General features: G+C 51.2%; 4 protein-coding genes across 7 annotated transcripts; 2 read left to right on the forward strand and 2 right to left on the reverse strand.

Moving 5' to 3' along the window:
- Window positions 1-13: 13 nt before the first annotated feature.
- On the forward strand, window positions 14-7,414 carry LRRC45 (leucine rich repeat containing 45). Of its 4 annotated transcripts, none has more exons than XR_011905497.1 (18): window positions 14-241; window positions 390-451; window positions 864-934; window positions 1,205-1,383; window positions 1,568-1,696; window positions 1,969-2,081; window positions 2,604-2,662; window positions 2,767-2,844; window positions 3,223-3,358; window positions 3,622-3,699; window positions 3,868-3,979; window positions 4,143-4,213; window positions 4,950-5,042; window positions 5,212-5,304; window positions 5,492-5,665; window positions 5,756-5,903; window positions 6,028-6,115; window positions 6,302-6,427. XR_011905497.1 is itself a non-coding variant. In XM_072352121.1 (18 exons), the coding sequence occupies exons 1-18, from the start codon at window positions 22-24 to the stop codon at window positions 6,481-6,483; spliced, it is 2,115 nt and encodes a 704-aa protein (XP_072208222.1). In that variant the 5' UTR covers window positions 14-21; the 3' UTR covers window positions 6,484-7,414. The 4 variants fall into 4 exon arrangements, 3 of the variants coding, with proteins under 3 accessions (XP_072208222.1, XP_072208223.1, XP_072208224.1); XM_072352121.1 differs by having other exon boundaries at window positions 5,756-5,932; window positions 6,302-7,414; XM_072352122.1 differs by lacking the exon at window positions 6,028-6,115 and having other exon boundaries at window positions 6,302-7,414.
- Window positions 7,415-7,881: 467 nt separating this feature from the next.
- On the forward strand, window positions 7,882-12,479 carry RAC3 (Rac family small GTPase 3). Its single transcript, XM_072352168.1, has 6 exons — window positions 7,882-8,078; window positions 9,636-9,707; window positions 9,921-10,038; window positions 10,549-10,611; window positions 11,093-11,252; window positions 11,368-12,479. The coding sequence occupies exons 1-6, from the start codon at window positions 8,044-8,046 to the stop codon at window positions 11,496-11,498; spliced, it is 579 nt and encodes a 192-aa protein (XP_072208269.1). The 5' UTR covers window positions 7,882-8,043; the 3' UTR covers window positions 11,499-12,479.
- Window positions 12,480-12,619: 140 nt separating this feature from the next.
- DCXR (dicarbonyl and L-xylulose reductase) lies at window positions 12,620-15,055 on the reverse strand. Its single transcript, XM_072352182.1, has 8 exons — window positions 14,954-15,055; window positions 14,790-14,887; window positions 14,564-14,718; window positions 14,020-14,062; window positions 13,618-13,717; window positions 13,421-13,485; window positions 13,217-13,334; window positions 12,620-12,757 (listed from the first exon to the last, which is right to left on the reverse strand). Exons 1-8 carry the CDS (start codon window positions 15,009-15,011, stop codon window positions 12,654-12,656), a joined length of 741 nt encoding a protein of 246 aa, XP_072208283.1. The 5' UTR covers window positions 15,012-15,055; the 3' UTR covers window positions 12,620-12,653.
- A 527-nt stretch (window positions 15,056-15,582) lies between these two features.
- On the reverse strand, window positions 15,583-22,574 carry RFNG (RFNG O-fucosylpeptide 3-beta-N-acetylglucosaminyltransferase). The gene is made up of 8 exons (XM_072352167.1): window positions 21,856-22,574; window positions 21,053-21,101; window positions 20,358-20,460; window positions 19,902-20,055; window positions 19,230-19,318; window positions 18,977-19,142; window positions 17,977-18,062; window positions 15,583-17,748 (listed from the first exon to the last, which is right to left on the reverse strand). Exons 1-8 carry the CDS (start codon window positions 22,261-22,263, stop codon window positions 17,682-17,684), a joined length of 1,122 nt encoding a protein of 373 aa, XP_072208268.1. The 5' UTR covers window positions 22,264-22,574; the 3' UTR covers window positions 15,583-17,681.
- Between the last annotated feature and the right edge of the window lie 23 nt (window positions 22,575-22,597).

Raw genomic sequence — 22,597 nt, forward strand, 5'->3', positions numbered from 1 at the left:
GGTCGGTACCGCCCCGCGGCCATGGAGGAGCTGCGGCGGGGCTACGCGCGGCTGTGCGCGGCGCCGCAGGAGGCCGTGCTGAGGAGGCTGCGGGGCAGCGGGGAGGCGCCGGGCCGGGCCCGGCTGGACCTGGCGGAGCAGAGCCTGTCGCTGGAGACGTGCGGGGCGCTGGGCCGCCTGCTGCCCGCGGCCGCTCACTTGGCCGAGGTGGCGCTCGGGGACTGCGGCCTGAGCGAGGACGGTGGGCGCGGGGCTGCGCCGGGAGCGGCCGGGGGGGGCTGCGGTGCTCGGCGGGGCCGCGCCGCTCTCCTGGACCGACCCCGTCGCTGAGGGGCGGCGTTACGGCCCGTCCGGGCAGCGCTCGAAGTAAACGGTCTTTTCGTCCCCAGGTGTGAAGCTCCTCCTGCACGGGCTGTGCGCCAACACCACCGTCACGACCTTGGATCTGAAGGTGAGTTGTTACGAGTAAAGCGCAGACAGCGGGATGGGGGGGAAACGGGAACGCGAGCTCGGCCGGAGTTGGAAACGGCCCCGGAGCGCAGCGGGGCGGTTGTGTGCGCGTCCTGCGCTCTGTGCCCGGCTTTGCCGCAGCTCCCCACAGTTACCGTGCAGCTCATCTTTGGTTGTGCCGTTCTGTTCCGGCACGAAGCTGTTCTGTGCATCATTGCTCTGTAGCCGCACGGTCTGTTGGAGGCTTCCCATGAGTTTTCTCTGTTATTTAGTGTATTTGAAGCAGCTTGACTTTAGCTGGTGTATGTCTGCTTTAACCGGCTGAAGGCAGCATTCCAGCAGGCGTACAGCTGGTGTCAGATGGGATGGCTGGGCCGGGACAAGGCGTTGTACACGGAGCACTTCTGTTTCAGGGCAATAACCTGCGAGCCACAGGAGCTGAGGCGCTGGGGAAACTTCTCAGGCAGAACAAATCCATCAGGAGGTAAGAAACGATCTGTCGCTCTTACTGTGCTTCCTGTCAAATGGGACATTGGAGAAGAACGAGGGATGAGGGGGAGTTTCTGGGGCTGGGAGGAGTCCAAGCAGTGCCTATGGCTTAGGGGAAGGAGTGAGAACTGGAGATGCCTCTTGTGGGAGTGCAGAGCACTTTGCTCCCTGATGCTGTGTTAGGGTGGCTGGGTGCTGTGATCCGGGTGTCATTCAGGCTCTCGCAGCTCTCTACAAACTTCAAACCTGTCTGATTTTTCCTTAGCCTGATCCTGGAGTGGAACAGCCTGGGTGTATGGGAGGAAGGCTTCTCCTTTTTCTGCCAGGGACTGGGAGCAAACAACTTTCTGCAGCGGTTGGACCTGCGCAATAACCAGATCAACCATCACGGGGCAGGAGAGCTGGCTGTGGCACTGAAACGAAACGCCAGCCTTCAAGAGTTGGGTACGAGTGGCTGATTGTCATCCACCTACATGTGTTCACATGCACGTGGGCTCATTGTAGCCATTGCTGTGTTTGTGCTGAGAGCTCGTGGGATTGGTTGGCCGTGCATGTAGAGGTATAAAGAGCAGGGCTTCTTTTGAACCGTGTGTGTTTCAGCTGGAGTGAAAGATTGCTTTCTGTATAGATTTGCGTTGGAATAACATTGGGCTCCTGGGAGGCCGAGCTTTGCTGAACTGCCTGCAGAGCAACAAGACCCTGAAGAAGCTGGAACTGGCTGGAAACAATGTTCCCAGTGACATCCTGAAAGCTGTGGGTAAGTAGGACTTAGAATTAGATAGGAAAAAGATAGGAAAAGACCCTTCGTATCATCAGGCCCACTTATCAACCTGTCTCTACCGAGTGTACCACTAAACCATGTCCAGAAATGCACGGGATAGAATCAGTAACTCTTCTCCAGTCTCAGCACTTGGGCTATATAGGGTACTTGCTGCTCCAGAAGACAGCTGTCCTTCCTCCTCTGTTTCTAAGCAGCCTATACGCAGTGCTCAGCGTAATTTTGTTGCTCTCCTGTTCTCTCTGCATCAGAACAAGCCATGGATCACAACCGGGACCGTCAGACTATCCTCAGCGAGACACAGAACCGAACTTCTGTGCTCAGCAAGGAGATATTGAATCTGAAGGATGAGAAGGCCAAGCAGGTCAGCAGTTCTACAGCAGCACCTCAAACTGTCAGCTGGAATCCAGTGCCTTCCCTCAGTGTCCCCATTGCGCACCCAAAGATGCCTGGATGTGTCTATGAGCAGAACACAGCACTGTTCAGTACATGGGCTCCTTCCTCTGAGCTGGGTTGCCCAGCAATCGAATCCATGGCAGGTATTGACGCATCCCTTGCTGGGTGTGTTCGCTCTGGATTCTGGAGGAGTTGTGATTTTCTTCACCCACATTCAAACTTCTCCTTTCTTCTTTAGTTTGATGTTTTCTGAGCAGTGAAAACACAGAAATATCACTTAGTTTTCCTTCTGGCCCTTAAAGGTGCAGAGCCCTGCAGTTAATGACCGCAGTCAACATGTCAATGAACCCCTTCAAACCCACAGTTCGGTTTCTTCCAAGAGAGTGGTTTGATTTCTCTCCTGCTGTCATTAGGAAGAGAAAGCTGATAAATATAAATGCTTTGAGCTGATTCAGTTCATTATTTTCATGTGTATGTGCCTTGTTCACAGTTCTTGGATCTGATGGACACGATAGACAAACAGAGAGAAGAAATAGCCAGGAGCGGCAGGTGAGTTGGATCTGAGTGCTTCCTGCTGTTGGGTGGCAGCATCGGGCCCTTTCCATTTCCTGACAGAAATTAACCACCCCTTTGTTTTTCTTCCCCAAATTCAGGGTATCTGCAGGCCGTGTCAGCCAGCTGCAGGAAGCACTGAATGAGCAGCACTCTATTATGAATTCACTGAAAGCCAAGTATGGAGGAGGAAAGCCTTAACCTTCCCAATCTTCTGTGCTGTATAGGCAGTGCTGAGCAGAGCTAGCTGTTAAGGGGCTAAGCTGTACTGGCTTAGTATTTCACATAATCATATCTGCAGTAGTATCTACTGCAGTAGTATCTACTGCAGCTCTGCCCATGTTCAAATTCTATCCCTAATTTTAAAGTGTCTCGCAGCAATGTAAAAGAGCCAGCTTAATTCTCCCCTGAGAGTGGGCAAATCCTGGAGGGGTCCAGATATGGAAATCACTTCACTGACAATGGGCTCGTGTGTGTTAGCATGTTGTGCCACGTAGTGCTTGGTGCTCTCTTGGAGTGGCTCTTGGAAGGGCTCTGCAAAGTGTTTCTCTGTGCAGGCTGCAGATGACTGAAGCTGCCCTGGCTCTGTCTGAGCAAAAGGTGCACAACCTGGGAGAGCTGCTGAGTGCCGCGAAACAGGAACAAGCCAACATGGCTGAGCGCCACTTTGCAGAGCTCCAGCAGCAAAAGCAGGTGGGCTGGGTCAATCCTAGTTAGGTTTGAGAACTGGACTCTGGGTCATAACCTGCTTTGTGTGGTTTGAGGGCTGCTGGTTGGGTTAGGCAGAAACGACTCCTGCCGTTAGTGGGTCTGGTACAGCTACTGTGACAAACGTTCCTGTGGCAATGAGGCAGGTGAGGTTGGAGAGGAGCTGTGGGTGGGTTGGATTGAGTTGGGTGCAGCGTTGGTGCTAACTTGGTAGTGCAGAGAACTCAGGTGAGTTCTGCTGTTTGCAGGAAGGTGCTGATCGGGAAGACAAGCTTTTCCGTGACTTATCTGCCAGCAATGAGAAGAACTTGTTTCTGAGAAACCAGGTAGGAAAGGATGTTTAGTGCTGGGAGGTGGGACCTGGGTGGTGTTCGCCTCTGCTTTGTGTATGTCTTCTGCTTTGGCTCCTGTTTGTCTCTGCTGATCATTCTGTACAGCTAACTCGCTCTGCTAATAGGAGAAGAAACTCCTTCGTGACAGTGATTTCCTGTTAGGTGGATGAGTTGGAGAAGAAGTGCAAAGTGCAGCAGGATCAGTTGTTCCAGCTAAAACAAGACTTGACCAACACAACAGCAGAGCTGAAGCTGCGGGCCGTGCAGGCTGAGGGTAAGTGGAAGATTAAAAGCAGCTTCTGGGCACCCATGGAGTATCGTTACCATCCGTGAGTCAGTGGTGCAGGACAGGGAAAGAGAAAGCTCGTGGTGTGGTGTAAATACAGCCTACGTGGCAGGAGTGCCTTAGTTCTGATGTGCCCGTTTTTCATCCGCAGAGCGCTTAGAAATGGAAAAAAGAAGATTTAAACAAAGTCTCGAAGACGTGGAATCACTGCGCTTAAAAGAGGTGATTGAAAGACATTTCTGTAGGAGATCAGTAGCTTCTGGAGGTTCGTCTCTCTTTGATCCCGCCCATTGGAGGCCATTATTTGCACTTCGATTTTAAGAATAGTAGATTTAGACTTACTGTGTCAATAATAGACCATTTCTACAAGAGCTTAACTGAGGAGATCACAAGGCATTCTACCTGCTAGCAAGTTTTGTAGCTTGTAAGGATATAAGCCAGCGTGGTACGTGACTGCCTAAAAGGCATAAGACAAAGACATGTGCTTGTGTCAGTCTGCCAGGCATGGTGCTAATTACGAATAAGCAGTCTTGTCCTGGAAGTGAAATCAAGATACATTATTAGAATGAATTAAGCTGTACGTGCTCTATGCAAACAGTCCTCTAAGGCAACTCAACCCACTCCGATATTCTCTGTCATGTTTCTGAGGGATGGAGAGGACAAGGCTGTGACTGGCTTTGTTTGGAATGTAGGTACTAATGGAGGTACTAAATCCCTTAAAAATAAAAATAGATCCATAGATTTGGAAATCTTGTATGAAAAGACGCAGGGCAGGAGGATGTTGGCCACAGTACAGCTAGCAAGTGATTCTCTGGTCTTTTTTACCACCTGAAGACAAGAGCTCATTAAGCTTTGCCTGGAAGGGATGCTCTTTTTCACGCTCAGTGGCCGTGCTGTCATGCCTGGAGATATGAGTGATTTTCTGGCACTTGTTGAAATGTTTTCTGCTGCTGTGCAGGTGGATCATTTAACACAGCACATGGAGACGAGCGAACGTTCTATGCAAGACAGAGTCCAAAGGCTGGAGGCCATCAGGATAGCCCTGGAGGAGGTGAGAGTGGGTGCTCTTGTTCACCCTGAGTTCACCCTTGTTGTCCCTGAGTGACGGGGCAGTTGTGTCACTTTGTAGCCTGCAACTAGGAAGCTGCTGATGTTTTACGGTCAGTGTTTCAATGATGCGGCTTCTCTGTCCAAAAAGATCATTCCTGTTTCTGTGGCAGGAGCTGAGCCAAGTCAAAGCAGCTGCTCTCACTGAGCGAGGCCATGCAGAAGAAGAGTTAATAAAGGTTCGGACTCAGGCACGGCTGGATGAGGTAAGGGCTGCCTATGGGCCCCACTCTGGCAAGGAGTGAATTTCGCTGCCTAGCTTGTTTTTGCTGTAGGGAGGCGATGCCCAGAGAATGGAATTACTCATTGTTGTCCAGCAAATAGTTGGATTTCTAAGGAAGGAGTTCTGAGAAGTCTGAAGTTTGTATTTTCTTTTTTCTTTGTATCTTACAGCAGCAACGACTGGAACACCTTGAAGAGAAGCTGCGGCTGATGACTGAAGCACGTGATGAAGCTCAGAACTGCTGCCTCAAACAAAAACAAATGGTCAGTGAGGCCCAAGTCAAGGCCAATCAATTGAGCCTGCATGCTGATGGACTCAGAAGGAGAATAGAGGAACTGCAGCAGGTAAATCATCTGGAGCAGAGAGAGAGTCACTGTGGGGGCAGAACAAACTGCAGTTACTTGGTTAATTGTGGATCTGTCTTTGTGTGTCAGGACCTGAACGGTAAGGAACAGGAAAAAGTGACAGAAGTAAATAAAGTGAAAGTGGAATTGCAGGAGCAGATTGGACACCTTCAGGCTGAACGTACAGCACAGGAAGGGCTGAGAGAGAAGATTGCAGCCCTGGAGAGACAGCTGAAAGGTGATGGATCCTTCCGTGCTTTTCAAGTGGTAATGTGTAGTAGCCTACACTGGGCTGTGCTTACGGGTGACAGATGCTTCCTACTTTGAATACAAATCTACCCTCCGTCCTGCTGTTTTTGCAGGGATTCTTATCCTCATTTTGTAGAGACCGTGACAGAAATAAACTGTCCAAAGCTTCACTGCAAGCAAAATGTTTGGACTTCCTGTATGGTGATGTGCAACATCTTTGCATAACCTTCCCACTGTCTTGTGCAGCTGAAGGTTTCTTGCAGCTTGTACTGTACTTGTTGCTCACCCTGTTTGTGCTGCTGCCCTTGGCTGTGCCTTCAGCATCTTGTTCCTGTTTGTTCCAGGGGTGCCCACGTTTTCTGTACCAATGCTGCTTTTCTTTCACAGTCTTGTCAAGTAATCACCGAGAGGCACTGCTGGACAAAGAAGGTGAAATCTCTGTGTTGATGGAGAAGCTGAGAATGAAAGAGGCTGACATCTCCAGGATGAGGGAAGAAGAAGCCCAGCGAGCAAGTATACTGCAGAATGCCATCATGGCGTATGTGCAGGGATCCTCCTTGAGGAAATGAAAGTGTGGCTTAAAGAATCCAGGTACCTGCTGTCAGGAAGAGCATAAAAACTACTCAGGTACAGCCCCTGTTTTCTAAGTGAGACGGTTTTGTCCGTGGGGTGACCTGAAGGCCTGCAAGGAGAAAACCTCCTGTTCTTCAGGAATCTTGCTCCCAGCAGCATAAAGGAGAGGAGGAAGGGTCCGTACTCAGCTCACATAGAGGCTTATGGGTCTGAATTTGTGATGTAGAGTCCTTACCCTGCACTCATACAGCATTTGAAGCTGTTTCTGTGCTCTTTACAGTGCCAATCTGCCAGCGTGCTTTGTTATTACCAGTGGGATCTTACGTTTCCTGAAAAGCAGTTGTTCTGAAGCTCTTGTTTGGATACCAGGGCTGTTCACAATGAAGCCTTGTAAATGATGGGGAGCGGTGTTTATGGGGCCCTGGATGTAGGAGCCATTTACTTTAAGCCACAGGGCTGGAAAGACAAATCTTTGTGAGCCCAGTGGTTACGGATGCAAGCACGGCTGGCAGCTCACTTTGGCTTTTTGCCTTGTCCCTCTATGACCCTGGCTGTAGTGGGGCCTTAGAGGCGAGCGGCGCTTCTGAGTGGCTGGGGAGGAGGAGTTTCCTTTCCTTGGCGTCAGAAGTGCATCAGGTGCTGCAGAGAATGGCACAGGGCTCCAGGATGAGATTCACCTGCTGCTCTCTGCAGTGAGTCTGTGGGAAAAGTGAGTGTTTAAGAGCCGGCTGGACAACAAACCTTTGTATGGACCGGTTGGTTTGTGATCTTGACAGTTTTGTTTTTAAATCGTTTTGCTGTGTTGTTTTAATAAAGAGGTTTTTACACTTTCCGTAACACGGGGCAGCGACCAGCCGGCTGCTGGCTGGAGGGAGGGCGGTGCTGCTGTGCTGCTCAGGGGGATCCCATCGGGCTGCCCTGGAGCTGAAAGCTGCAGCGCATGGACCAGGTGTGAGCTGGGACTGCGCTTTGGGTGCCAGCAGAGGGTCTGTGCTGGGAGGGGCAGCGCTGCGGCTCCAGAGCCTGCGCTGCCTGTTCCTGCCGGGGTTCGTGGAGGGCTGGAAGGGACGCGGGTGGTTCTGCTGCGGGACTGAACGGAGCCGGGGTTCCCCATCCCTCGAGGGGTTGCTATGGAGGCAATTCTGTGCCGGGCTGGACGGGCCCCGAGCACTGGGGTTGGAGGGGTTGGAGCCCCCCCTGTGCCGCTCTGCGTTTGGTCCTCAGCGCTGCATCGCCTCACGGAGCGCGGCTGTCACGCGGCTCCGCCTTCCGCTTCCACGGCACGAGGGCGGCGGGCGCTCAGCGCTCAGCCCGGCACCTCCCGCAGGGACCTCCTTCCGCCCCGCCCCGGCGCGGCGCTCGGCTCGGCGGCGCTCGGCTCCGTTCGGCTCCGTTCGGCTTCGTTCGGCTCTGCTCTGTTCGGCTCCGTTCGGCCCCGTTCGGCTCTGCACTGTTCGGCTCCGCTCGGCGGCACTCGGCTCAGCTCGGCTCTTCCCGCCCCGCCCGCGCGGGCTGTCACTGCGGCGGAGTCGCGGCGGCGCCGCCATCGCGGTCAGATGCAGGCGATCAAGTGTGTGGTGGTGGGCGACGGGTGAGTGCGCGGCGGCCGCGGGACGGAGGCGGCGTCGGTCCGTCCGCGTTTCGGCCCTCGCGGCTCCGCACAAAGCGGCCCGGAGCCCGGCGGAGCCGACGAGAGGGAGGGACGGTAGCGGCCCCGCCCCGCGGCCCAGGCGAGCCGGCTCGGCGGGCGGGAGGCGCCGGACCGGGCACCGCCGACCTGAGGCGGGTGGAGCCGCGGGGCCGGGCCGCCATCCCGCCGGGCGCCGAGGAGGGACGCGCGGGGTCGCGGAGCCGTTCCCGGAGCTGCGCCGGTGTCGGCAGCCCGGGGCCTTCGCTGCAGCTCCGGTTCGTCACCGCGGGGCTGTGAGCGCCGCCGTGCTGCCCACGGAGCGGGCGCGTTCCCGGGGCTCTGAAGCCCGTCTCGCGGTCGTGTCGCCGTCCGGTTCCCATCTCAGGCCCGGCCGCGCGCAGCCTCTCCCCGCCCCATCCCGACGCTCTCAGGTTTTTCTCGGTCTCCTTTTGTTGTTCGCATTCCGAAGTGAAACACGTCGCTGCTCCTGGCCTTACCGCGCAGCTTGTCGTCCTGCTCTGTTCTCCAGGCTCCTGCGTGCCTTTGGCTGAGAGCACATCCGTATTCAAAATACAGGCGTGCGGTGGACTCCTGGTGCTCCTTAACTTTCCCTAGCTCGTCTCGTGTATTTCCCTCTTTATTCCCAATGCCGTTTGTTTGCAGTGAGGTCTTGCAGCTTCTAGCTGGAGGACCCAAAGGGGCCAGTAGGAGACTTGCCCAGTGCAGTGCAGCCTTGTTATAAGGAGGACAGCAACAGCTGTGCTGGGAGTGGGGCCTGCTGGGAGCGGGCTCCAGGTCTGCAGGCTGCTGGTGAGCTCTGAATGAACTTGACTTAATGAACTTGGGTACCAAAACACTTAAGTCACCGATACGAGCATATGTTATGAATGCCGTGGTTTCCCTGTGCTGTGGGAGGAAGGTGCTGAATTGGGATCTGAGTTGGATGTGAGAGTGTAGTGCAGCACTGCAGCTCCTGATGCAGCCTGCCTGGTCTGGGCAGGGGATGTAGTCTGGGGAGAAGCAGGGAGGGTTGGTGCAGTGGTTCTGGCTGTGTAGCGCTGCATTCCCTAAGCTTCTCCCTTCCCCTGCAGGACTAACAGCCCTTCATATCCTAACATAGTTGTCTGCCAGTTGCTGTCCCTGAGTTGACCAGTCCCACCTTCCTTTGCCAAAGCTCTGAGCTGATGTTGTAGTGATCTACCTTGGTGCCACAATCTCTTTCCAAGCTGTCAGTACTCACTTGGAAGTTCGCTTTTGTTTATGGGTACTTATTTTTTCATCCTTTGTATATCTTCACATTTAATTCCTATGTCTAAAGAGCCTGAATAACTAGTTGTGTGCTGTTCTACATTTTCTCACCCGCTGTTTGCCCGTTTTGCTAGATATATGCTGCGGCTCTGTTTCCTCACATTAGTTTTTCACCTAACTTCATTTTTTGGGGTGGGAAAGGGTAAATTTCCCTGCCCCAGTGCTTTCTGCTCTACCCTCCTTTACACCTGTCACTCTCATCCTTTGCAGAGCTGTAGGGAAGACCTGCTTGCTGATCAGTTACACCACGAATGCCTTTCCTGGAGAGTACATCCCCACTGTGTGAGTAATGCACATCAGCTGCTCTTCCCTGTGTGTGTGTGTGTGAAGTTGGTTTGGTGGGTGAGGAGGCTGTGAACTCTGTATGTGAGGAGTATGGCTGTGTATGGGAGGAGAGCAAAGTACCCCCATGGGAACTGCGTTGCCCCTTGGATTTCATATAACGTCACGTGGTTCAGAACAAAATTGTCATTGATGGAGATTCTTTTTTGGCAGGTTTGATAACTATTCTGCCAATGTCATGGTAGATGGAAAGCCAGTGAATCTAGGCCTCTGGGATACAGCAGGACAAGAGGATTATGACCGACTGCGGCCTCTTTCCTATCCACAAACAGTGAGTACCGGGCCTGGGCTGGCTTATGACTGCTCTACTAATAGACTGTCACATTCTCGTTCCTACTTCACAATGGTGTTTGAACAGTTATGCATGTTGTAGGTAAGCTCAGGTGCAAGGGATGGCATGGAGCTGCTGTGAAGCTGAGCTGTGTTTCATATTCCCACTCTTTTGGCACAGCTCACTGGTGGGCTTTGCTAGTGTTGCTTTCCCGGCTGTAGTGATTGCTATGTGGCCCCACCACCAGGGATGAGACTGTAGCACTGTTAAGGTATTTATGGTCACAGGCCCTTAACGCGTGGAGTCTAGTATTGTAAATTCAAATGAGGTCGTACATCCAAAGTCCATTCCTTCTATCTCTGAATTAACCTTCATGGGGAAGGGCTTCTTACAGCCCACAGTCCTTGCTGTTGAGGGTTGGTTTTTTTTGTGAGGCTCCCTTTTTCACCCTCCCCCCATTATCTCTAGCTGTTCCATTCTACATGGTTGATCCTCTTGTTTCCCTCACAGGACGTTTTCTTGATCTGCTTCTCCCTCGTGAGTCCAGCCTCCTTTGAGAATGTCAGAGCCAAGGTATTGTATTCTTCTTCTTGGTGGAAGGGAGGAACCAGTACAGTTCATTGCCTGAGCCAATCCTGTGGCACCTACAAGCCCCACATTTCTAGCAGACGTATTTTGAGAAACAAAAGCAATAGTTGCTTGGTTTTAAGAGGGACCTACTCTTTATTTGTGACTTCTTTGGCTAAGTTTTTGCTTTTTCATACCTGTGTTAAAGAAGATGAGGGATGTCCTAGAAACTAAAATGGAGTTGAAGTACTATGTGCAAGTTATAAGCTGGCTGGTGTCATCTGTCACAGTTCCATGTTTCAGTGACTTAGTACATCTGCACCAGTCTCTTTCTGCAGAGCATACCCAGTATGTAGGTAGAAGAATCCTGTTCAGGTGTTTACACCATGTCAGATATTAGTAAAAACCTTGTTTGTAATAGTAAGTGCAGCCTTACTGCAGTCCCTGCTGCCACAGCTACTTTTCTCATCATGCTTCTCTGTTTCAGTGGTACCCTGAGGTCCGACACCACTGCCCAAACACCCCTATCATCTTGGTGGGCACCAAGCTGGACTTAAGAGATGATAAGGACACCATTGAAAGGTTACGTGATAAGAAACTGGCTCCCATCACCTACCCCCAAGGTTTGGCCATGGCTCGGGAGATTGGTGAGTGACGTGCTGGAAAGTCTTGATGGCGTTTAGCGTTTTGTTTTGGAGTGGGTGAGGAATGCTGCCTCCCGGTAGGACTGAAGTGCTTGAGCTGGAGCTCTCTTTCCCCTAGGCTCGGTAAAGTACCTTGAGTGCTCTGCCCTGACACAGCGGGGCTTGAAGACGGTGTTTGATGAAGCCATCCGGGCTGTGCTCTGCCCGCCGCCCGTGAAGAAGCCTGGCAAGAAGTGCACCGTGTTCTGAGGGCTGTGGCCTGGGTGCTGGCTCAGCATGCTGTTGTCCTCCGACAGATTGCATATTAGCTGGGTGTTTCTGGAGGGGGCTGGGATGTGTAGGGCCCTTCATCATGTACGAAGTCAGTGTTTTTTAAATGTCTCTTTGATTTAACGTCAGTGTTGATGTGAAGGGGCAGTGGGGGCAGGAGACTAGCTGAGGGCTGTACAGCCCTCAGGAAAGTACAATGGGGAAGGCAAGATAGCTCCTTGGGGCAACAGGCTGTTTTGGCTCTCCTGAACTCCAAGCTGAAAGGGCTGAGACATCCATCCTGTGCTGGAAACACCTGTTTCATCTGCAGGTTTAACAGGTGCTGAAGATCCTTGTGGGAGTGGGAAAGAAGCTGATATAAGTGGTGGTGAATGACAAGAGCAGCTGGAAGAGTAGAAGGGTCTCCTTGCCCAGCCTACTGTGGCTAACAGTTAACAAATTGGTGCTCTATCAGATATGTGCCTGAGACTGTTGAAGGAATCATTACCAGCCCCAAAAGGGGTCAAAGTAAATGAAATGTGAAGCTGAAGAACTAATTATTAGGTGCTTAATTGGATACTAGCCAAACTCAGTGAGTGAAACAGCCTTGTGCAGTCAATGTATTTGCCTTTTTGTGTGCACACCCTAGGACAGCATGGTGCTGCTCCCCCCAGTCAGTCTTTAGCAGGGCCTCCCCCCACAATCCAGTCTCTGCAGTGCAGGGCTGAGGTTGTTGCCTCTGTTTTGTTTTTTTTCTACTAAAAAGAGCAAAGGAAGCAATGAGGTGTCTGCTAACCTCTTCTTTCCCTTCCCAAGGAAAATGCAGGCAGGCTTTATGGGTTTGGATGGAACAGGGAAAGCTTCTGAAGGGTTGTGTTTGTAGGGGGGAATAGGGTTGGAAGAAAGATCCAATTTCTAATCATCATGTAGAGTGATAAGATAAAACCTTATTTGGTGCAATAAACATTCTCCATGACAGCACATGTGAGCTTTATTATATAGCAGCCTTCTAAAGGTAACTTTCTGCCTCAGTTCTCAACAGGTTCCAGCTCTGCTGCCCCTCTTGTCCAGCAACACTGGGTCTTTGTCACTGTTTAGTATTCCTTTAGATCTATGCAATGCTGGTATGACTGGGTATGTAATGCAGGTGTCATCTTAGGAGACGAGAAATCCCCCATCGACCATCAGTGAGCTGCCAGTTGTCATAGCACTCTTGTCACTAAGCAGGAAAAGGATGCTGTTCACCACATCATCCACCTCTGGAATCAAACACAGAATCCAATGCACCCCTCAAGTTGTATCAAAGAAGCAAGCATCCCAAACAGTGTCTATAGCCTCTATGTGTAATAAGAGCAGGGTACTCTCTCTGCCCCCCGGGCTGTGCTTGGTGTGGTATATAGGACAGTGTGGCTGAGAGCAGGACATCCAAAAATCATCACTGTGACCAAATGATAGATACTTAATTCACAGCAACCACCAGTGCTCCCTGCAAGTCATGTTCATGAATTACAGAGTAAGTTCATCCTGCTTGTCCAGAGATGACGGGGCTCAAGAGCAGGGGAGCTAAGTGTGCCCTGTCAGCGATGGGAATTCAGCCACTCTGCAGGGTTATGACTTCGCTCACAAAACAAAAGGCAAGGGAGCTGTGGCTGTGATGTCACTTAGGAGGAAAGCTTGGATATTGAAGGAGTTCAGCCTGGTAATGGATCGCGACTGACCTGCAAACTTTCCTAGTGGAATCCGGTTAATCATGGCAGCGGATTTCTGAGGATCACTCCAGTTAATTCTCCCCATGTCAGTCATAACTACTGTGGGATTCACAGTGTTCACCCTTATCTGAGACCAAGAGCAACAAACGCACCATGTACCAAACTGCCCCGAGAAGAAATGCTTTCACGCTTCTCTTACAGAAAGAATCCTACCTTGTGGGGTCCCAGTTCCATTGCCATTACCTTGCTCAGCATATCCAAAGCACTTTTGGTAGAACCTTCAAAGAGGATGGAGGAATGGGAAGCGTTTAAGAGCACAGCACTCAGTCTGGGTCACAGAGAGGTACTTCACTCTGTCCAGAACTGGCAGCCTGAACCTTTGTGGCTCTGGGTCTCAAAGGGGCACTTACAGTAAACAGCGTGATCCCGCAGGGCACGCTGAGATGCCTGGCTGGAGACGTTCACAATTGCACCTGGCAGCCCCTGTGCGATCATCTGCCGAGCAACGATCTGAGGAGGGGGAGAAAAACAGGAACAGAAGGGTGTCAGAATCTGAACAGGAAGGAGCATGATTTCATTTGGTGGGATCTTCTTGTGGCCGGCAAAAGAGCAAAACAGCCACAGGACGTCCTCAGTGCCTCCCCACTGCAAGGAGCCGGACCTTCACTCTCTGACCCTGTATGCACCAAATGTTGGACTGATTTCAACTATGGTCCCCATAGCTGCCCCGCTGCCAGGATGTGCCTCTGCTGTGTAGAGCAGCTTAGGTGCTGGTGCTTGTGGAGACAACTGCAGTGACAGTTCATCCTCACCTGAGATACGTGAAGCACGGCCTGGAAATTGACACCAAAAGACCTACAAATAAATCAGAATTAAAAGTTACACGGCGACTGCAGGCCAGGCCAGAGAGGAATTGTTCTGAGAGGCAGCAGGGGCCGAACGCTGCTGTTGCTTTGGGAGCACTGGTGATACTTAAACACAGAAATGCTGATGAGCTACAGCAGCAATAGTTAACCATGTGGTCATTCAGCAAATGCAGAGCGGAAAGTGCACTCATGCATCTTTGGCAGACTCACACAGTACTTCTATTAAACGTTAATCAGTGATCCCTGGGCCTCAGCCCGTGGCTCCTCTTATGCAATCCGGCCTTCATGAGGCTTTGAAACAGTAAATTTGCTGTAAGAGAGGTAGAAGCAGCCCTTCTTTGAAGCCCAGTTCTTCCTTGGTGAGGCTTTCACCAGCTAGCACTGCAGAACGATCTGCATAGATCACATCTGCCTTCTGCTCCGCCGTTCAGGCTGTGCCTTCAGCCTCCTCTTGATGTTTAAAGAGCGTGAAAGACAAGGAGGCACTCACCGCTCCACGGCCTCCCGGGTCACGTGCAGGAAGGGCTGCAGCATCGCCACGGCCGCGTTATTGACCAGCAGCTCGAAGGGCCCCGCCGCGCCCACCGCCGCTTCCGTGGCGTCCCAGTCGGCCAAGTCCAGGCACAGCGGCTCGATCCCGGGACACTGCGACGGGGGTCCGGCTCAGCAGCGCCTCGCGGTGCGGGCGGGGTGCGGGGGGTCGGGGCCGTCCCTACCTCTCTCACGAGGCTCTCCAGGTCCGCCGCGGTGCGGCTCAGCGCCGTTACTCGCGCTCCGGCCTTGCACAGCGCCACGGCCACGGCGCGTCCGATCCCTGCGGGGAGAAGCCGTCAGCCCCGGCCCCGCTCGGCCCCGCCCGCTCTCCCGACCCTCGCCCAACCTTTGCCGGCCCCGGTGACCAGCGCGCGGCGGCCGCGGAAGCTGAGCTGCGGCTCCATGCTGCGGGCGGACTGCGGCGATGGGCGGCCCCGCAGCAACGGGATCTGGGCGGTGTTGGAGGCGGGACCCGGGGCCGGGCCGGCAGCGCTCGGGGAGCCGACGGTGCGGCAGCCGCTGCCTGCCTAGAGGGCACAGCTCGGAGCATCGGGCGCGCCGAGCCGAGCCTCCTCGGCTCTGATTCTCCCTAAAGCTCTACGAGAGAGCTCCGCTGGAAGCTGCAGCCGCACTGAGCAGCTCAAAGCTGCAGGTGGCTCCCATCTCACGGCCAGCGCCTAGAAAACCACGTGTAAGCACACAGCATCCTCTTACCTGAGGCTTAAAGGAGAACAGTGTAGGTCATAGAACTGCAGCCCTGACCTGGCCATGAATGCATCCAGGGATGGAGCATTCACAACTGCTCTAAATAATTTACTGCAAAGATTCTTCTCATCCACATTTCTGCCTCTGCACATCCAAGTCATCTAATCCTCATATGCTTTTTGTCCACATGGCAGCACGAGGCTGGTTTTCTGGATTACAGGGTTTAATGGTTCATTTTTGGCGTAGAGAATTCATTAGAAGACAAAACATGCCCTTTGACATTCTTAAATATTTATTTCATAGAATCATTTTATGTATGATACAGTAGTTTAAGAAGCTGCATCCCAGCATACCTACAGAGCCTACTGTAATGTGAACAAGAGAAACCTTAAAAGAAGCTTGAGCACAAACAATCCTGCATTGACATACAGAAGAACAGCCCCTTTTCAGCTCCATAAGCACCCTACCAACATTAGTCAAGACAAAGAAGCAGCAAACTCCATTTAGGGTGGGAAGTGACTGCAGTATGGGACTTGTACTCAAAACAGCCACTGTGCTAGCTGGACTTTGATCCATTTGCCTGCAGCACCCCTATTCCTGTGCCTCGTTGTTGAAGCACTGCCTTAGCAGATAAAGGAAAAGAAATGCAAGAACGAGCTGTGGACTGTAGCAAGTAGTCAGCTTGTTTGCTCCTCTGTAAATTAAATACAATCATGCCAAGAGGCCAATGTATCCAGTTGTTGAAAGGTTTGCTTTAAGAACAGAAAGCAGAGAAGAATCTGTTACAGGAGGCTGACACCTACACTACATTTCGTACTTGAATATGCTGCAGGTGTTTGCCTACATGGTACCGCTTTTCAAATGGGAAGAAGTTAAGCAGCGAGCTGAAATACACCGCTCAGCACAGCTGATAGGAATCTGAAACTTACTAGGTCCGAACTCTAGCCATTAGTCATAGTTCCAGGTTATACAACATCATGCTATTATCCTCCACTTAATTCAGCCCCAGCCTCTAGTACTAAGCTTGCAAGTCTTTTCTGAAGAGTTGGAGAGTAATCCGTGGTTTTACAAGATCATTTTTCATGCTGTCCTTCACGTCTGGTACAGATTGCACAAAGGCAAAGCTGGGAGTAACAAAACTAAACATATGGAGTCTTAATTCCTCCACTTTCAAAACTAAGCTTATTTAACTTACAATGCAGCAGCAGGTGATATTGCTACAGCACTGGACTCCTGCTTTGATATCAGCATACAGTTTCCGTTTACCAAGTGCTGGAGTTACTCACTGAAACATTAAGATGTAGAGTAAAAAGAAACACTGATCTCAAAAGGTTAACTTAAGCTGAAGTGGGGCAACCACATACACACACCTATAAAAGACCTCAAATGATATCATCAAAAACTTTCTCGGCTCTACAGCCATCTAGCATTCCTCCTCCCTCACAGGCAGTAAAGGACACAGCACAACTTCAGCAACAGGGTGTTTCATCAGCCAATGGGCATGCTCTAGCTCATATAACCTGCTGAGGGCCAAGGAGGAGAAACAGTTACCAACTAGTCTGGCAAATACTTCTTCAGTATCAAATGCCTGGGGAATAGTCTTGGACCTAGCAGACCACCATCACAATCAACAGCCGCTGCCATTCTGTGGTACGACTGCCAAGTCTGACAATCACCTCCATGGGAGGTACACAAAGACTGCTGGGAAGAATGTGCGCTGTAAGCGACTCTTATGCAGTCCTGAGCCAATTTACCCTTATACAGGGTTTTTCCCGTGACAAAGGCTTTCACCCTTGTCCTACCCCAGCAGTTCCTGGACTTCTGGTGTTTACAAACAGACCGTGTTTCAGCTCACAGGTGGAAGAGGTATAATATGGCAGGCCACAGAAGTTCCTAAGTCCAGTTTGCAAAAAAGACAAGGAAAAACTTCATCCCCCCATGACCACGGGGACTGCAGTCTGCTCCAGTATTCCAGCTTCAAGACAACAGCCTCTGAAAGCTGCTAACAGTAGTAAGAATGCTACCATTCTCAGTACTGCATTCACCTAGGATGTATCTGAGCACAGATTCACATGATAGGCAGGGCTCACGTGACATCAGATGAAAGCATAAAGTGACTTGTACAGCTATGATCAGAGCCATCATATGAAGAGCCACTGGACCAAAGAACAGATTTTCTTCTCTGCAATGTGCCAGGCTGCAGCCGAACAAATGCCTTGTTGCCATAATTACCCAGTCAGTCTTGCTCCTGTACAAAGTCTGCCTCCTTTGTAGATATGTCTGTTTGTGTCCCAGAAGAAGAAAAGCCCATTGCAACTCTTGCTTTATGCAAAGTAGGTAGGATAAAGGTGTCAACGACTGGTTAAAAGTTATGACATCTTCTTATTGGGGCACCAAATAGTGTCAGGATAGAGAAGACAATGGACAGATTTAAACCTGTGAAGGGAAAAAAAATAAATAAAAGTGAGATTGAACATGAACAGACCAGGAACATGCCAGCATTGAATGTGCAGCACCCTCACACAGCAGAGAAGGTGGCTCTACCCACCTATAACTGCGATAAGATCTGGCATGAGAAAATAATCCCATGAGTGAATTTGATCATCTTGCAGTTGAAAAACATGAACAAGACAGGGAGATCTTGTTTTGAAAGTAGACACATACCTGGTTGGGTCTTGCTGAAGTCCAAACACTCCTCCCACACTCACAACATTGTGTTTGTTCTCAGGGTCCCCATAACTTAGAGTTACCTGGAAAAGCAAATAAAAACCTCAAACTGAGATGTTACTGCAGACAAACAGAATCAGGATAGCATGATTATTAATGAGGTATGAAGAGAGACTCGGAAGATCCTGTGTGATTTCAGTGGTGGGTTACATCTGAGAAACAATGGTCAGTTTTGACATGAGCAGAACTGGCACTGGATGGCAGCTATCAAATGGATCAAATGACCGAAAAGAGGTCAGATTCAGCCTACACTTAAGGTCCTTCACATGAAGGAGATCACACCATGTCCCAAATATACATCTGCACCGCCCAATAATATTACCAGGAAAACACAAGCATTTTATAGGGGCAAAACTACACGTTTGTTTGCTCATAGCTGTCAATCTGTACGAGGCAGACAAAGCAACAGGACAGCCTCATAGCTCCATCTACTGCTGCTATCCCAGTCATTAAAGAAATGAAGCAAACAAACCCGGGTCTGATTTATCCTGATTAAGCTTCTTGAAGTCAGTCTTATGCCTTAGTTATTGAAGAGGTACTTGCTATGGCTCCGATTCTGGTATTGTTAAACAGCATGAAGACAGAATTTGTTAGACAACAATACTTTCTCACGCAGCAGGCAAACTAAATGTTACCTTCTTCAGCTGCTGCTACTGCATCTCTTGGAAACTCAACGGTGACAAAAATGGACAACACAATATTCTACTTTTTCATCTAAATAAAGTAGAACATATCCTTGAGAGAAAGGACATCTACATGGCCAAAACGTCTAGGGTGGAAGCACGCTTTGTACCTAAATGAAGGGGTCTGACAGGACACGGCTCAGTTACTCTGTAGGCATCATTTTTTTGCCGAAATATACTAAGTCCATTCACAGGCTGCTTTCTGATCAGTCTGAGGCATGATTACAGGAAGAGGACACGAGGCTTAGCCCTACCTGTTGCAGCACAGACTCTCCTTGTAGTCTCTGCAGATTTTCCAGATGGGAATGGAACAACGGGCTGTGCAGCAGCTTTACTTCCAGCAGCCCTTCAATGATGTAGCCAATCGTGCAGTCGTCAGGAAGACGCACTCTTTCTGCAGTGCTGATGAAGTTACCCAGGCTGTGAGAGCACAGGAGACAAAAATCAAGCACACTTTCAAGTTTACCAAATGCATATTAATGGAGCTCAGCTAGGAGGAGTGTTTACCTGGCCCAGGGACTCATCTTCAGAGCAAGACCTCTGCTGATACAGAATCCTGCTCCACCTGTGGCAAACCAGAATTTCACGCTTGTCTTCTGAAGAAGCAACAAGGAAAAAAAACACAAAAAAACACAAACTAGTTACTGATAATCAGCTTTTCTCTGCTTGGCTGGGCAAGGAGGAGGACTTGAGGCTCTACTGGATATCAGACTGCACCTGAGTCAGAATAAGAATACAGACTAATCCTACTTCTGCAGGCTGCTGAAAACCTGGTTAGCTGTTTCTCTCTAATTACTGGTAACAGTGGGATATTGCTCTCAACAGCCCCACCATTCAAAAATAAAACAAAACCACAACACCACCACAACAAAGCAACAAGTAGCAGCCCCAGAAACGATTAAAACAAAAGGAAGAGTCAAGGTGGAGAGGCCCAACTCACCTCAGTGTGAGGGAGATACACCAACATAAGTGAACAAAGGAAGAGAAGCAGACACCGACCCAGGAGAGAACTCTACACATGAGGTCAGATCAAAGGTACATTTAACCTGGCACTCTCTCTGACAATGGCCATTACTTGCACATTAAATCATTTGTTTTTATGGTGGACCTATGAACTCTCATGGTTTTAAAAATGTAAAGGCTCAGGATGATTCTCAGCATAACTATAAAGCTGCTTACTGATCCATCACTTTGGATATGGTCAGCTGCTTCAATGGGATGGTCCAGACTCGGTCGCCCCACATAGACATCCTGGCTAGGTGAGAAGGCAGATAAGAGACGCAACAGAGTCCGTGGATTCACATAGTTGTCGTCGTCCACATGGCAAAACCACCTTCAAATAAACAAAAACGACAACAACAAAGTTACTGCAGAGCTGTGACAAAGAAATGAGATACAGTTTTACAGCTGGGTTGTGGTCCTTCAAGCTTAGAGGAAACAGCAGATCCTACTATCCCACAGAACATAACTTGGAGAATGAAACCACCTTTATATCTGTAGAGATGCTGAAACCTTGCTAGGTTTCATTTGATCCTTGTTTACAGACACTGCTTCCTGCTGTACTATCTTCCTTACGCTCATCTCTCTGTTTTAAGTAACACAGCTGAAAGAAACAAAGCCAACCACAACACCTACTTTTGTCCGGATTCTAGGAATTTATCGTATTCCACAGACATCTTGCAGCACAGAGCTTGCCGGGTGTGAACAGCGGAACAGTTGGTGTTGATCATATGATCCCCTGGAGGGGAATAAAGAAAGAAAATCAGCCCCATCAAGTTTGGGAAGAATGAATGGTCCAAAAAAGGACCAAGTACACCTTCGGCACTAGTACAGTACCGTGAAACTGCATACTGGGTATTGCATGGAGAGTAAGTGCCAAGACAAGCAGGGCTCACAGGCCGTGCAAATGGAATAATGTCAAGTACATAAAAAGCACAGAATGGAAGGGGTTGAAAGGGAGATCATCTCAGACCAGCAGGTTCTCTAAAACAGGTTGCACAGGAAAACATTCAGGTGAGTTCTGAATATCTTTAGAGATGTGGTTAGACTGCAGGGTGTATAAATATGGCCATGAGACTGTATGCAAAGGAAGCACCTAATATAGCTTTGGACAAGAGAGACTGACGTTTACTAACAGGAAGGAAGCACATGCAAAGGTGAACGCAGGAAGCTCCAAGCCTTTTGTCCAGGTAGTAAGTAGGCACAGCACTTTCTGCTATCTTAACTTCCCTAATTGCTTGTACAGCATGGAATAAGGACTGCTAGGAAAAGCACGACCGATACAAAACTCTGTTCTAACAGACAGCTCCCTCCTGTGCCACGCAGCTCACCTGCTTTCAGGCGCAGCTCTCGATCCTCCCAGTCTGTGAATATAAACGTCTGCAGAAGACAAAAATGGGTCAGGAGAAAGGTGTGTCTGTAATTAAGGACTTCCAAAACGAGCGTCTACTTTGCCCTGTTCCCAGTCAGAACACTCTTTTATCTTATTGATTCATTTCATGTTAGCCATTGTAGGGGAACCCCAGCACCTTCAGCTCTTGCCTTACTGGAGAAATGCAAACTAGAAGAAACCATTTCAGAACACTGAAGTGCTGCACTCCTTATCCCAGGTACAGATAAAGAGTTTGCACATGTGAAAGACCCGCTTGTTTGAAATTGAAGAGGAAAATATTCTCATCTCCTGTGTGTGTGTGTGAGCCATCCACAACTCTTAAGCAAGCTAAGAGGAAAAGAATGAGAGTCATGGCAGAAACTGCCAGGCAGAAACCCTGCCCTGGGCAAACTGCTAGGTAAAACTGCACTAAGATGCTTGAATGCAACTTAATTCCCAAGTAAGGGAACAGGTTCTATGTCAGTCTTCATAACAGCCCCTATTACTGAACCGCTTCATCCAAAGCATCAGCATCTCAGCCAACATCAGCACCAAAAACCTCGTGCTGCCACACAGCACTTTCCCAGTCCTCAAAGTGCAGTTTCTGTGCAGACTCAGACAGTGAGAAAGTGGCTCAATGGAGAATGAGCTCAGCGGCACGTTCTGATCGAGTTCTCAGGGCTGTTTTTCAAACCCTCTCGGTGCTGCTGCGGCCGGGCCGGGTGCGGGAGCCGCCACCGAGGATCCTGTCCGGGCGCTCACCTGTCCCCTCGCTCGGGAGATCCAGGTTTGGAACAGCAGCTCCAGGCGGGTCTTGTGATACTTCCTGGTGGTTTTCACCGCAATGAAGATGTCCTTCAGCTCCAGGTTCTCCCTTGTCGAGCCGCCGGGAGGCCCCACGCGGACCCTCCTCGCGGGCCATGAGCTACCGGCGACGCCCCGACCGCCCCCCGCGGCCCCCGAGCCGCCGCCGCCGCGCTCCCCGGGCACGTCGCTCCCCGCGGGCCGCGCCTCCCGCTTCGGGGACGGCCCGCTGGGCCCGGCGGGCGGCGGGCGGCGGCGGGGCGCGGCGGGGGGCTGCCCTCGGGGCAGCAGCAGCAGGAGGACGGCGGCGGCGGTGACGGACAGCAGGAAGCAGGTTCTGCGGAGCCCCAGGCAGGAGCCGCTCATGTTGCGGCCCCACCGGACCCCGCCGCGCCGCGCGGCCGCCTCATGGCCCCCGGGAGCCCCGCGGACTCCGCCAGGCGGCTCCGGGACGCGGCGGAGCCCCCGGGACCGGCGGAGGGCAGCGCTCGGGCGCTCCGGGCCGAACCGCCGGCGTGAGAAGCCGCCCCGACCCCGGGCCGGGCCGAACGGAGGAGCCCGGCGAGCGCGGCCGGTCCCCGCGGGCGAAGGGAGCCCCGCACGGTATCGGCCCGTCCGCGCCGCCGCCCGGTGCCAGCGGGGAGGAGCGGCGGGACGCGGCCCCTTTAAGGGCTTCACCTGTCGGATGCGGTCCGGCCGC

This window comes from Excalfactoria chinensis, chromosome 17, assembly GCF_039878825.1.
Source record: "Excalfactoria chinensis isolate bCotChi1 chromosome 17, bCotChi1.hap2, whole genome shotgun sequence".
NCBI classification, from domain to species: Eukaryota; Metazoa; Chordata; class Aves; order Galliformes; family Phasianidae; genus Excalfactoria; species Excalfactoria chinensis.

Excerpts from the sequence above, each read along its gene's own strand:
- RFNG (XM_072352167.1), bottom strand. The coding sequence starts at position 22,263 with ATGAGCGGCTCCTGCCTGGGGCTCCGCAGAACCTGCTTCCTGCTGTCC. Across the intron at positions 20,056-20,357 it reads TTCCTAGAATCCGGACAAAA|GTGGTTTTGCCATGTGGACG; the intron begins GTAGGTGTTGTG and ends GTTTATTTGAAG. Across the intron at positions 19,143-19,229 it reads AAGATGAGTCCCTGGGCCAG|CCTGGGTAACTTCATCAGCA; the intron begins GTAAACACTCCT and ends GTGCTCTCACAG.
- DCXR (XM_072352182.1), bottom strand. The coding sequence starts at position 15,011 with ATGGAGCCGCAGCTCAGCTTCCGCGGCCGCCGCGCGCTGGTCACCGGG. Across the intron at positions 14,888-14,953 it reads GGTCACCGGGGCCGGCAAAG|GGATCGGACGCGCCGTGGCC; the intron begins GTTGGGCGAGGG and ends TTCTCCCCGCAG. Across the intron at positions 13,335-13,420 it reads TGGAACTGGGACCCCACAAG|ATAAGGGTGAACACTGTGAA; the intron begins GTAGGATTCTTT and ends TCTTGGTCTCAG.
- LRRC45 (XM_072352121.1), top strand. The coding sequence starts at position 22 with ATGGAGGAGCTGCGGCGGGGCTACGCGCGGCTGTGCGCGGCGCCGCAG. Across the intron at positions 935-1,204 it reads CAGAACAAATCCATCAGGAG|CCTGATCCTGGAGTGGAACA; the intron begins GTAAGAAACGAT and ends ATTTTTCCTTAG. Across the intron at positions 2,845-3,222 it reads ATGAATTCACTGAAAGCCAA|GCTGCAGATGACTGAAGCTG; the intron begins GTATGGAGGAGG and ends TTCTCTGTGCAG.
- RAC3 (XM_072352168.1), top strand. The coding sequence starts at position 8,044 with ATGCAGGCGATCAAGTGTGTGGTGGTGGGCGACGG. Across the intron at positions 10,039-10,548 it reads CTCTTTCCTATCCACAAACA|GACGTTTTCTTGATCTGCTT; the intron begins GTGAGTACCGGG and ends TTTCCCTCACAG. Across the intron at positions 10,612-11,092 it reads TTGAGAATGTCAGAGCCAAG|TGGTACCCTGAGGTCCGACA; the intron begins GTATTGTATTCT and ends TCTCTGTTTCAG.